The sequence below is a fragment of the Charadrius vociferus genome, unplaced genomic scaffold (genome assembly GCF_000708025.1).
Source record: "Charadrius vociferus isolate BGI_N301 unplaced genomic scaffold, ASM70802v2 scaffold411, whole genome shotgun sequence".
NCBI classification, from domain to species: Eukaryota; Metazoa; Chordata; class Aves; order Charadriiformes; family Charadriidae; genus Charadrius; species Charadrius vociferus.
The window spans coordinates 341,022-355,406 of NW_009646935.1; the positions used below are offsets into that span (position 1 = coordinate 341,022).

Consider the following 14,385-nt stretch of genomic DNA (forward strand, 5'->3'; position numbering starts at 1 on the left):
AAAATATATTTTTTTTAATTCAAAGATGCAGAACAGGTATTTAAAGAAGAGTTCAAGCATACGAAAGTTCTCTTGCACTCAAAAGTAAAAAAACCCCACCTAATTATGACAGTCTTTACTATTTTAGATTTTTCAACCCTTAAAATTACAGTAATTCTAATTGTTTTTACTAACGTTTTTTCTTGACTGGAAAATCCTTTGATAATCCTTTTTTTCACTTATTTGCACATTATTTCATTCAAATGGAAAATAAAGGGGAAACATGAAAGCTCTATCTCTTAAAATACAGGAAAAAAAAAAAAACCTATTCAGTGAAGATTCTCCAATCAGGACACACATCTGTACAACTGCTGAAACACAGCTATTAAGACGACAGACTTTGTGTCCTGAGTGAAATGAGCACTCCATGGAAGGCTCGTATTCCTGCAGTGATCTGACAGCCCTTCTCCAACCCTGGAAAACACAATTCTTTTAAGAAATTCATAGGTATTTCTGTCCACTGAAGCAAATGCATCAATTTCCTTACAGGACCTCTACTCTTGCTTCTTACTTGACAGTTCAGCTAAGCCACAGTACTAGCAGTACCTCCAAAGGCTTCCTTCTGAACCCGACTCCTTCACCTAGATTTAAAGAAAGGGATAAATAACCCCAAAAGTAAACAGAACACCAAACCTAGAATACCAGACATTATTCTGTAAGAACATTTTGCTTATACGAGAAAGCAGAAGGTTCTTGAAAGCTCCTGGTATGTAAAAGCTGCCTTTCCAATAAGGCTGTGCTTCTTCAGAAGTCAGCAGAAGAAACTATTAAAGAAATCTGAGTAGAATTGCAGAAAGATTTGGTGCTGCCTTAATCCTACTATTCTGAAAAGCATGCCAGACTGAACAGAGAAGAGGTAGTTCTCCAAGGCTTAGTGGTTCACTTTAATTTGTTTTCTTTTCCAGACAAATGAAAATTGACTCCCTCTACAATGTCACTGACCATTCAGCGGAGAACGTCTGAGGAAGTGAAGAGACAGCAGTGCCAGAAACTAAAATATAAATACATCTAACATTTCTGGATTCCTCTTGGAGGTTTTGTTCCCCAAGACAGCTATTCTGTTACAAAAATACACAATGCAGATCCCTTGCTTTTAAAGAACTGTAGTTAAGATAACTGTTTTTCTGAATAACTTAGGTTAATTCCAGTGGAAGGGAAAGCAGAGGGTCTTTCAAAATTTAAAAGGAGCCAGAGAACATGCGGAAGTTGAACCACATATCGAAGATGTTGCTTCAAGTCTCATGAAGTAACGGAGAAATTATATAGCTTAGGACAGCGCTGATCCAGTTTCTTCTGGATTTTAAACACTTCACAAATATGACTTGACCTATTTGTACTGGCATCTATTACTGTCATCCCCCTCCTGAAACAGAAGCTGGGTGTATTTTGTTATTTGTCTAAGGGCACATCTGCATCAGCAAGCACTGCAGCGTAACAGAAGTGGTACTACAGAGTGAAATGGTGCTAAGGATCAGACATCCATACCACATGCGTTGCAGGACAGGGAGGGTAGAAGAGACTGACTTTGGACTAGTCCTAGCCTGGTCCCTCTGACTGAGTGCACAACAACTATTAGAGTACAATAAGAGTATTCCAGGAACATGTCTCTTGGATTAGTCTCATCCAAAAGGAATTCAGTTTGTACTCCAAAACCTCTCCACAACACAAACCAAAGCACAGTAAGTGGGGATGTGCAGGAGTTAGCTCTATAAATGTAGTCACGAACTGACAAACTAACATCCTAACACAGCTGCATCTTGCAGATCTGCAGGGACAAGTTTTAAGACTACCACTGGAACTATCTGACTGCATTGGTCAAAACCATTCTCACTATCAAGGCCCCAAAACGCAGACAAGAAGTGCCAGAACAGGTTCACTCAACAATAGAACAGTTGGTATGCAGAACAAAGATACCTGAATAGAGGGAGGTGGTGTTTGTTTTTTTTTCCTTCCAAAAAAAACACACAAAACAACACAACCCAAAAAAAACCCCCAAACCAACAAAAAAACCAAACCAACCCAGACAGGCAGCATCTCAGAAAAAGCAAGCAGCAGGCAATTAATTTCTGGCTCACCACAGGTGCAAGAGGTCTGAGACCTCTTAACCAAGATCTCTACCAGACATTAAGAAATTCTAAATTCTTACCACTCTATCATGCTACTGGGCATTAGCAAGCTCACAGTAGGGACAGGATAAGCAAACAGCTCCACAAGCACCACAATTTGCAGCCAGATGTATTATCTTATATTAACTTCCTAAACCAGGAAGTCTTATTTCCTACTCCATAAAGGTTCTTGTTTAAAAGAACAGTTGGGAGATGAAGAAAGAGCCTCCAGTCTCAGAATCTTTCTGCTGGGTGCTCTCATTTCCAGCCTCAAGATGGAATTACAGTGCTGAAGAAAATGGGACAGATACTAATTTGGGATTGCTCCCACTGCTGGATTCTACTCTGGAGATAGGTTATATATAAACAAATTTCATAAGAACCGCCTGAAAATTTCAGCTGCAGTCTGAGTATACTTTCTGACAAATTCAATTCTTTTTCTCCTACTGAAATAAAAAGATGAGTAAGTTATTCCAAGAACTAACAAGCACACAACGGTACTTCAGTCTGAAGCATCAGCTACTTTTTAGTAGTGACGCTTGTACAGAAAATACTTACTGGGCTGATCAATAGAGATAGCCATTTATACTAGATATTAAATACACCAGAATATCTTTGTAATTAAGTTGGTAATTAACACAAGCCATACTTTGAGACAAAGTATCTCAGTTTAAATACCTGCACCGATCATGGTGATTGGAGATTCTATATATATCCATTCATCAGTATATATACCAGAGTGAACAAAGATAAGTCCATCAAAATGAGCTTCCTGAACTCCACCAAGAGCATCCTCAATGGTATCATAATACTAGAAAAAAAGGGACAAGTTTAGAGAGAAATATCCATACAGGGATATATAAATGTTCTTAAGAACTGCTTTAGAAACATACCAACATATTTTCTCTTCCTTTATATCTTGCAGGATTACTGTAGAAGTGTTCAGCAAACCCTGGCTTTACATGCGCTCCTTTGTACTGAAACAAGGAAAATAGTATATGAAAGCTCGCAGGTAGGTGGATCTGAATGCACAGACAAGAGATCTACTACTCCCCCAATTAACAAGGCATTTGCTGATAACAGTTTGTTCCAGGAACTACGGGTCATATTCTGACCTCCCATACTAGGCACCCAATTTGAAATGGCAACACCAAAAAAAGTCTGAGCTTGAGAGTGATCAACTAAACCAAGACGCTAACCTACTTACACAGCCAGAAGCTTCTAAAGTGACTGAAAAGCTCCATGTACCTTATCTGTTCCACAACAGGTGTTCTTATTTCCATCTTTTGATTTTCTAGCAGCTTGCCACAAAACAAACTGCATTTATATGGTGAAGAAAAAAGAATCCTATACCCTCACATTTGATTGAGTACTGAACAAAGAAGCCAAGTCAAGAATTTTTCCTCAACAAGCTTCAGAATTTCATTAACCACTTACATGCAGCATTGTATAATACACGCACCTTGATACTTATTTCCATTACTTATGTTTCTCAAATATCGTGCCCAGCCATTCTTATAATACCTTTGACACTTTAGATTAGAGGTTCAACCACATGCCTTAAAGGTAACTTGTTTAGCTCTAGTCACGTCAGCTGTAAATCACTATTTAAGCCCAAGTAAGTGATATTATCAATATAGTGTTTCGTTTACTAGAGGAAGGTGCACGTGAATCTGATAACCAGCATGCACACTGGTTTAATAATATATGATGACAACAATTTATTTGAAGTTTATTTGTGAGCCAGAGACCATGACAATCTCTTCCACAGAATTTCAGTGATGCAAAACATGAGGAAAACCTGAAATAGAAGAGCTGGATGCTCAAGTACTCCACTTTACCATGATGTCTCTCTCCAAATTGTGCCTTGAAACAGGAAATAATTTCATAACACAATACAGGGATGTCTCCCCACCTCCTCAGTACCATCATCTTATTTAAAGTCTAAAACCAAAATAATTGCTATTGTCAGCCACACTTCAGAAGTTGGAGTTTTTACTTTTCTAAACAATCTGTAAATTGGAATATAAATGAATACTACTGTTACCAGTTGCTGAAAGCTTTCTTTCCAGGGATTTGGATGTTCATATTCTTCTGGATTAATCTGATAAAATTTACCAGGTTCAGGATGCATCATTGGACGAGTGTACTCAAATACTTCCATATACAATCTTTTCCTGAGAAGCATCAAGCAGAAAAGAAAATTAATATATTTTTGATTACTCTTCCATTTTAATATAACACACCAAATGTTAAAAACTGGGATTTTTCCAACAGCATTCAGTCTGTGACCGTGAATTTGACCAAGATCAGTACCAACCACTTTAAAACACTTCCAAAACAATTTTTCTGTTGGACTGACTTTGTGTTTTTCTAAGAAAAATTTTGACATGTGTTGCACGATCCAAGCAGAGTTTTCAACATGCAATTTCCATGAAGACATTTAAGCAGTTAGTTACACTGTTTGTGGAATCAGAGTCTAATTGTATATTAACAACAGCATTGCTTAAACACTTAGGAAAGCTAGTAGCACAAGAATAGCAAAGTGTGCCACCACCTCTTCCTCACCTTACCACAAGAAAAAAAGAGGCTGGGAAAAAAAAAAAAAAAGGGCATTCACAGAGAACAAATGATGCACTGTATTTCAAAGAGAGTTCATCAGTGGACAGATTATAGTGTCTTAAAAAGAAAATAGCACATGAAGCACACAGTTGGGATTCTTTTGATTAGTGCCAGAATACAAATAATTGTAGTGTCTCAGCCTGCTCATACTAAGCCCAGACTGACAAGATACCACTGAATCTCAGAAGTTGTAAGTGCATCTGACAAGACAAACACACTTCAAACTGTCTTTAGGACAGGAAAAAAAAAAAATATACAACCCATCCCACACTTTTGTGATGTTATGCTCAAATTTTAACCTTTTTATTTTAGTCTTTATTTTAGTTTATTTTATTTAGTTTATTTTAGTCATTATTTAAAAAAAAACAGCTTAAGAAACATGTTCTTTTTCCCATTATAAAATAATGCAAATTTAGATTCCATTTATCCAAGCTCTCAATAACCCAGGGGAGAAAACAGCCTGAGTATCCAACCATTAAACAAAACAAACAAAAATAAAATCACCACACACACCCCAAAACACCTAAGTAACAATACACAAAGCTTGCATTTAACATTAAGAAATGTGTTTCTTCTTCTGTGTAAAGGAACAAAATCCCCACAGAAGCATGAAAAAGGTTAAAGAGAACAAGAAACGAGTGTGGCTACTGAAGGAATACCTAAATGATTTTTAAACCATTATTTAACTAGTATCTACACTACTAGGGAAGTAAAAGTTTTACTATTTAACACATATAATCAGATATTCATAAGCAACAAATATGCTTAAGTAAACCAGACATATTAAAATACAATTGGTTTTAATTCAACTAATTGCAACCAACATTTCAATTTTTATATGGTACTGGCATCTCATGCAGCACATCTAATATTTGTCAAGATAATGAGGAATAGCTTTTCACTTACCACAAAATGGGATCATTAGCCAGCTCACTGAAGCGTTTACACACACAAGCTGCTCTACAGAGATCCTGCTCCAGCAGGTAGGAGAAGATCTTTAGAACCACTTCATCTGGCAGCTTCTCCTGAAGATATTGTTCTGCAGGTGCTGCTATTAAACAGTAATCTATGTAAGACTGACATATTTAAGCATCCCAGATTCTGACCAAAGTAAATCAACTTGCCATTTGAAAGTTTCCCATTTTAAATCCCAATGATCTCAAAGTAACCTTTTTTTTAAAAAAGAAAAAAAGTAAATTTCATCTAAATCTAAAGACAAAACAGAGGTAAATGGTTGACTCTGGAGTCAGGTAGAAGTCAGACTTCAAGTCCTCTTTCAGAACTTTTTTGTTCACCTTTTCTATTGGGGGAATCAATCTGCACACAATTGCAGATGTTAAGTAGGCTACTGTGCATGTTCCAGATATACTAGCTCCTCACTGCTATTAGCTTCATTGTGGTTCAATTAACCCACATTATCCATATGATAATAATAATCCAGTCCCAAAGTCAAAAATCTCTGCAAATGTTTTCAAATACAAAAGACTTTACTCAGAAACAGTCACTGTCTGGAAAAACTACTAATAAAACTTCCTTGTTCTCCCACAATGAACACATTAGGAAAAAGCACGTCTGTGACGCCGGAGACCAGTAGCCAGCAGTAATTCCAAAGTCTCCTCCTTCCACTTACTCCTTTTAAAATGAAAAAAAATCTCAGCCAGAAGCAGCGTTAGCCTTGTCAGATGTTTTATTTCTTGAGAGCGCTTTGAAAAAGCAGCATTCCTGTACTGTTGTGTGGACACGTGAGCGTACTTTGTTAGACCCCTGCTCTTGGACACACACGCACTCTACCTGCAACAGTTCAAACAGGAAACCCCCATCTGTAGTTTGTGTTCTTATGAGACCCTTCTGGGGTAGCTCTCCTCATGGCAGGGGAGTTCTGTTTGCGCAGGTCACTTGTTTGGTTAGCATCCTTTCTCAGGCAGAACCATACAGAGCAGCTTCCAAAGTTTAGAGGATTTGTATGCAAGGCATTAAAAGCTCTTGATACATTCATAACGCGATTACATCCATGTAATGACCCTTGCATTATTTGTTATTTTCCTAGAACATCTGAACCTAAGGAGCAAGAGAGTCATAATTTTGGCTACTACACGAAGACTAGTAAAGTGACCCTCAGAAAGACAACCTACTAAATTTGAGGGAATAACATTCTGAAAAATAGTTTCTATGGGAGATTCCACACACACCCCCAAAAAAAGAAAAAAGAAACGCCCCAAGTCTTCCCTGGGCAAAGCAGCTCAAAAAAACCCCATCGTTTCCAGCTAGAAGAGAGAGAAGACATGAACTGCAAAGGACCAGAACTGTGGCTTTTACAAAGATGCTAAACTGTGGTCTACAGACCACATCACCAGAACCTGTGTCCTATGAGAGAACTGATGAAAGCTGTTTTTCCAGGGTGTCATGCTTACATCTGTGGTCAGACCAGTTAGTAGAAATCCTGAAATATTACTGACTTTGCAGTGACTTTCCCCTCAACCTGTTCCTTGTTTCACCATTGTATGAATGTCACCTTGGTGATTCACAAATACTGATTTCTCTAAGATGTTAGGAGGGCATTTATCCAATTGACTGATGCTGCTCTGAACAGTAACACAGCTTACAGTCATAAGATGTAGGTACATGCCACTTTAATGCAACAAAAATCTATGCTGTACAAAAGGGATGAGCCTCACCATTCCACATGCCAATAGCTATTTGCTCCCAAAGTATCCTTTAGGTTAGTAGTACTAATCATGGACAGAATAAACCAGAATTTTTTTCCCCTCATCCTTACCCATCTTCCTCCAAACTAATTTTTTTTCCACAGATCAGCTCTTTGTTGTAGTTCATTGCAAGCTACAGAGGTGCTAGCATGAGCAAAATGAAGGAGACAGGAACGAATGCCCAAACACTGGCCAAGACAGTTCCCTTCAACAGCAGTATTAATACCAGATTAAAAAAAATATTTTTTATTAAAAAAAAAAAACCAAAACAAAAAACATTACAAGTCAGGCTGAAGACAGTAAGCTAGCAAAACTAATAAAAAGCAAGTAGTCTGGAAAGGCCTTATGCTCATGCGACATTTAGGGAGCCCAAAGTCTGTGGAGCATATACCAGCAGTCCATAACGTGAGCATGGCTGGGCATCACCAAAAAAATGTTACATGCACAATCAATGTTGGATTTTAAAAAGGTTCTTTTCCACTGGCGATATAAACTTTCTTTCCTGTGTCAAACAGGCAGCAGCAATCCATTCTACAGTCCTAATTACCCTTGAAATGCATCACAGGATAATTGGGCATTGCTTCTGAATTCATCTTTTTCTGGTAGCTTTCCAGTTAGATGCGGAGATACAGTCTTCTGAGCTGAAATGCTATGTCGTGAATGCAAGACAGTAAATCCTCACAAGCCTTCCATGACCCATCTTCCCTGAGGCATAAAGTTTGATCTTCCCAAGACAATCAGTTACTTTTCTAAACAACCTGCAGAATTTTTTCTTCCTCTAAGTTTAGATACATTAGGGCCTTGATTAATTTTTTTATTGAATAGGGAAGTTCACTAGTGTAGTGCCTCCCATTGCTCAACAGGTCATTCTCCCATTTTCTTTCCTAGGCCCTATCACAAAATGAAAATTGAAATCCAGATGCGTTTCCTTACTGCAAGAGGCATGGACCAACTTTGAAAGTGCCAAAAAAAACTTCTTCCAATTAAAAAAAAAAAAGCCACATTAATTCCATTCCCCTCCCCACCCCCCCCCAAAAAAATAAAAAATAAAAAAAAAATCAAGTTGTATTTACTTGGAAACAGGCACTTCTTGTAAAATTAAGATTTTACAGGTGTTTGCTATCTTCACCCACCTTTATACAAAATCCTGTAGAAGTGACAGATTTAGTTTCAAATCACCCTTCTGTTAGTTAAGAAGGAGTTGATTTAAGATTTCTCCAATCAAATCACTGATATAGTGATTACTAGGTGGAATTCTTCAGTATAATTTGAAAGCTAATTTACTTCTTAATGTGAAGACTTAAATACCCTCTGGGTCCAAGACAGACTGCCATGCTTTTGTTTTATAAATTCACACTTCACATTTTGGGTATCTTTTAGTAATCTGTTAAAGCAAGGATGCATTCAGTATGTTCTTACTCCCAGTTTACAAAAATAAGCCAAAACAGTTTTAAAGGTTTGTCTGGCCACCAAATCAGAAACATGTGTGCTGCTACTCCTGACAGTTTTATGCCTATTAGCAAACGGAACATTAAGTATGCAATGCATACTCTTATTAAAAAAAAAATTGACAGTTTTCCAAATAAGTGTTAAAAATAGACAAGAATAAAAACGAAGTGCAAGAGGTCATCACCAGTCTTTATCTTTGCCCTAACATAACTTGACAGCTGAACTATTTATGATGTTAATAAAGTGTTAATATACTAGACAACTGAAAATTAGAAACACAGCTGGTTATGTCATTCTGTTTCCACAGGATATGCGTGAAGCTCATTCAGTTTCAATTTTGATCATTTAATAGACAGAAACTAATATACTAATAACAAAAAAAAAAATAGGGAAAGCTGCCTGAAAGTGAATTACCTTCTTTGTACAAAGACCAAGAATGCCAGCCCATGAATCCCGAATTGTAAATTATGTCTTGTATGGATACCTTTTTTGTCCATTTTAGTGGAGACGATGGAGACAAATAGCTTTTGCTCCTTAAGGCGGCATTTTGTAAAAATAGTTTCTTAGTAAGAAGTAGAAATATGTCAGAAAACATAGCATGCAGTGTTCTTGGAAAAACATCTTATAAATCAATAGGAAAAGTCAAAAATAAATTTAAAAAGGCAGTAAGTTCTGTGAACTATGACCTATGCATGTACCTAATGTTTGGAACAATCAACGAGTGATCCGGTAACCTAAGGTCTCTGTATCTACTGCAACTCCATAGTTCAGTGAAAAGAAAGAAATTACTTGTCTCTGAACTGAAGTTTTCCAAAGATGGGTAAGTCAGCAAGAACTGCCCAGTATAAAATGGATATGCAAACATAGTGATCTTAAAGCAAGAGAGGGAAAACACCGACACAGTAATAAACAAAAAGGAAGAGTATGTCAAAAGATTAAAAAGCTACGATGAAACAAGTGGTACTGAAGACACTGAAATATCCCAGTAAGAGGAAGCAAACTTTTACAGTTGAGGCAATGTAAGGTAACAGTCAGAATATACTGAATTTAAATATTTCTGTAAATTAAGAAATATTATAGTAGCATATGATACAAATATTTGGATTAATAAGACCTAAACACTGTGAATGTTTTCTACAGATACCAAACACATGCTGAATTTCTAGGTTCACTAGTCATTTGTGATACAAGAAAAAGGTACAATAGACCTGTGCTGCTTATCTAAATTTTTTTTTTTGTTTCTTTGGTTTTTGTAGTCTAGTTAAGAGTTAAGTGAAAAATTATTTACATATTGTGTATAATGCGTTGCTTTCTCATCAAGATTCTTGTATATTCATTAATCTTTCTGTCTCAGGATTGAAGAACTCATTGTCCACTGCAGAGACCACTGGAGGACAGGGTTGCAAATAATAAGAAAAAAACCCATATCAATATTTCAAAATTTTAATGTGTTCTTCTTAACAGTGTCTGAGACTGATTTTTTCCCCCCTTACAATTTGAAATAGCAACAGTCTCTCAGCAGCACTAATTCCGAAATCAGTATTAAAATAAGGAATATTCTTTTGTTTTTCCAACTACTGGCTCCACTCCAGTTGGAAACTCTAATTGTCTGGCATTTCTCCACCCAACTCTCAAATTTTCCCCAGTTTGGAGTCCATACAAGAAGGAATGGTTCTCCACTTCTCCACCAAGACGTTTTCCAATGTTTCTAGTCCCATGCCTTCATTTCATCTACATTTCTAACAAACAGCTATATGTTCCAGATGACAATATATCGTGTCCACTGATAAAAATCCAGGATGTCTCATACTTACAACTCAGTCACAACAGCTATCATTATCTGCACTAACAAAAAAAACAAGGTGGGGGAATCTCACTGTAAAGTGAGTAGTATAGTATCTCACTATACTTATAAAACTTTACAGGAATATCTCAAAAACTCAATGGGGAAAATAAAAAAACCCCATCATCTATACTGGGAAAGAGATTAATAAAAAATGGGTTGAGAAGGATACTCCCTTGTTAGATTGCAACTGGTTTGAATACAATCTTAAAAGTACAATTATAAAGTCATTGTTTACAATTCCTCTGGTAATTCCATGCTGGAGAAGCTTCCACAGTCCCTGTACTTTCCCCACATGACCTCAAGAATGTAATAAAAGGAATGTGCAGCAAAAGTGTGGAGAATTCCTTTGGAAATTAGCGTCATGCGTGCTGTAATTTGTACCACAGGACCCCAGTAAAGCTGCATACCTACTCTAAAGCAAAGAGGCGAGTAAAAGCATAACAAAGAACACATCATAAGTGAACGACCTTGAAAAAAAACTTAAGAACAGGCAAGAGAAACTGAGTCTATGACAAAATGACTCTGCACAAGGCTTCAGATACCAAATCAGGAAATGAAACTGGAAGTAAAATGACAGAGGTTGATCTTCAGTTAGTTCTGGAGATTTCAAGGATATACATTTGAGGTTAAATGATTCTTAAACATTTGCTGAAATGAAGAATTAATCGGGGGGGGGGAAGAGAATAAAACAGAGGGCTTGAAAGATAAAATCGATGCTATGGAGAAAGTGAGAAGCCAGGAAGAGCAGACTTCAACAGAAACAATGAAAATGGACCAAAGCCTTATGCCAGCTGCTCAGTTTTAATTCGCAATGTTAAGGGAAGCACGGACTAAAAAAACAGAAACCACATCAATGGGAATCGGCAAGTGTTGGTGCTGATTTTTCAGGGAAAAGTGACAGCAGATCTCCTAGAACTAAAGAGTGTGTCAGTAAACAAAAAGAGGTAGAAGCATAGAGACTGAAAAATGACATATAAAAAAGAACAAGTAGGGTATGTGTGCCTATATATACGTGTGCGCGTATATATACATAATGTGTACACACGCACAAATAAAAATACACACAGAGGCACACAATATAATTATATACACATGTATTGCATGTATGTGTTTGTTACACAATGTACATATACTGTATACGTGTGTGAAATATGCACATATATGCATGGAGGTACAACTCTCTTCCCTCTCTCCGCAATGAAGTGCTATAATGACATGCCAAAAATACCTCTAAACAATATACTGGAGCAATACCTCAATATAAGAAAAGGTAAATAAGCTTAGTCAAGAGCACTGCACCATTGCAGCATTACTGCTAGCTTGGATACAACTACATGGCACTTTAAGGAGCATAAAAAAACCCAAACAAGATCAAAACAAAACCAAAAAACTCAAACCAACATGCCTGCAGTGAAGCAGGCAGACTAAAGGACCGGATTCTAAAAATCAGATTAAAATCATGCTTCCAAATTTGAAGTTCTGAACAAGTTTGTAGTTGTTTTTTCCACTACTATTTCTCAGTTGGAGAACAGACAGGGAAAAATAAGTTTGGGGGTGGTGTGTGGGTGAAGTCAAAGTGTCTCCACCCCTTCTCCCCCATCCCCTTTTTTGTACAAGAAGTTATTACCTGATAAATCCTGTGATTTTCCAGATACTCTAGCACGTTTAGCTCGGTGACCAAAGTTTTCAGTAGCTGAAGTGGAGGCACCCTTTAATGATATAAAGAAGAATTAGTTCAGACATTAGGTAACTTATGAAAAGTACTAAATAGCTTCCTATTCTTGAAACAGTAAGATTTACTTTACAATTAAAACAAACAAAAGTTACCTCCATACTGCTCTTTGTAGGGCAAGCTGTTCTTTTAGGTAGAAGAGTTTTTCTGCGAAGTTGGTATGGACTGTTTTGTGCACCAGGACCTGATTCTTCTGCAACCATATCTGCAGGTACATCATCATCTGCCAACAAAAAAGTAAATTTGCTAATTAGAATTGTAGAGATTTTTTTAATACGAGAAAAATGTTACCTAAATTTTCAGATAAATAAATCCAGATAGGGAGGGGGGAGGAAGTTCGAGAGCACAGAGGCCTTTTAGTGAAAAAAAACACAATCTACACACCATACATAAAATTACATGAGAAAGTACACATGAATTAGCTTACATTCTCCATATGTACACAGCAGCTATACCAAAAGATGCTTAAAAAAAAGGAACACAAACCAAACCCCTAGGCTTTCAGTTTCTCTGCAAGCATACAATTCACTGTGCTAATTCCATCACCTCATTACCTCAAATTTTTCACCTAACACTATCAGCATAACAAGGAACACTGGAGTTTCAATTATTAACCAGACCTTATCAAGAAATCCTTTAGTAAACATGGCATTTAGTACAAAACTCAAGGCAGAATTTTCCCCAAACATTTCAGGAATAGCCCAGGCTAGCATACAAATCCTTCTGTAAAACGGAGATAGCTTTAAATACATACATTCTGTTTGCTTGCCTAAATTATACTTGGAAAAGTAAGAGTATATTCTCCCCCTGCCCTTTAAAAAAAAAAAAAAAAGTGCAGAAAACATAAGTAAAATTTTAAAAGGTTTTGCTTCACTAGTTTCAATTTTCCAAGTTCATATATTTATGGAACATACTTGAAACAAGCAAGGAATAATCACTTATCACTGCACATGCCCTACAACTAGCATCACATAATAAAGTTACAAGAATTTAAAAAAGGCCAGAACAAAAACTGTCTAGAAAATAAAAGCCCAGCTCCACTTAAGCAAAAGGCTTACTTTCTGCAGATGCTTAACTGTGAGAAAAGAATTTCAGAGTTTCGTTTCATTTTAACTGCTTTTTTGTTTTTCAACTGGGTAAAATCATGACGTAAAAGTGATAGCAACACTGTAGAGCAAGCATTTTTTCCTGAATATATTATGGTGAAGAGAGACTGATGAAAAAAACAACCAACCAAAAACCCAAAACCTACACACGCCACCCTAAAGCCCCCCCAACCCTTCAAATATTAAAACAGTCTGTTTAAAACACAAAGAAAAGCAATTTTAAAGGTTCTGAAGATTCCCTTACATTTCCAGATCTTAATCTCATGATTTTCCTAAGGGTTTTTTTGCTTTGGGGTTGGGTTGTGGTTTTTTTGACATAAACCACAAAGCATTGCAGTTATATAGGATTATGCGTGCCATCATAGCCCAAGCTGCTACATCAGTGACAGCTAACCAACGCAATTCTGAAGAAAAAGATATTTCAGTATCCTCCTGCTTTTTTCTGGTCCCAGTTTTTCCTCTACCTTGGCAGACATTTATAAATTGCAAACTTTGTCATGTATCATAAACAGATCACAACAGTGCTGGGACATCTAAATAGAGGACAGAAGCTGGCAAAACCACAAAGATAGCTGGTAGTGTGTATGCAACACCACACAGTCAGCTCAGGGCAATCTAGGAGAGTGTCCTCAGCTCATTAATCCACCTGAAAACTAACCCTGCAAGAAGTACCTCCATGATTAGCCTTCGGCCAGCCCAGCAGCTGGTCCAGCTCAGCACAGCAACAAGGAGGGGGCAAGACCAGATGACTGGGAAGAACCACCACCCCTTTTGCAGCAAC

General features: G+C 37.1%; 1 protein-coding gene across 1 annotated transcript in view; it reads right to left on the bottom strand.

Annotated features, from left to right (window-relative positions):
- Positions 1-14,385, bottom strand: part of FBXO11 (F-box protein 11) — a 73,235-nt gene that overhangs the window by 27,255 nt on the left and 31,595 nt on the right. The window contains exons 2-7 of the mRNA XM_009894813.1: positions 12,594-12,721; positions 12,394-12,475; positions 5,673-5,817; positions 4,192-4,321; positions 3,038-3,121; positions 2,823-2,955 (exon numbers count right to left, since the gene is read on the bottom strand). Of these exons, the coding sequence (XP_009893115.1) occupies positions 2,823-2,955; positions 3,038-3,121; positions 4,192-4,321; positions 5,673-5,817; positions 12,394-12,475; positions 12,594-12,721 (702 nt within the window). The remainder of the gene's footprint in view (positions 1-2,822; positions 2,956-3,037; positions 3,122-4,191; positions 4,322-5,672; positions 5,818-12,393; positions 12,476-12,593; positions 12,722-14,385) is intronic.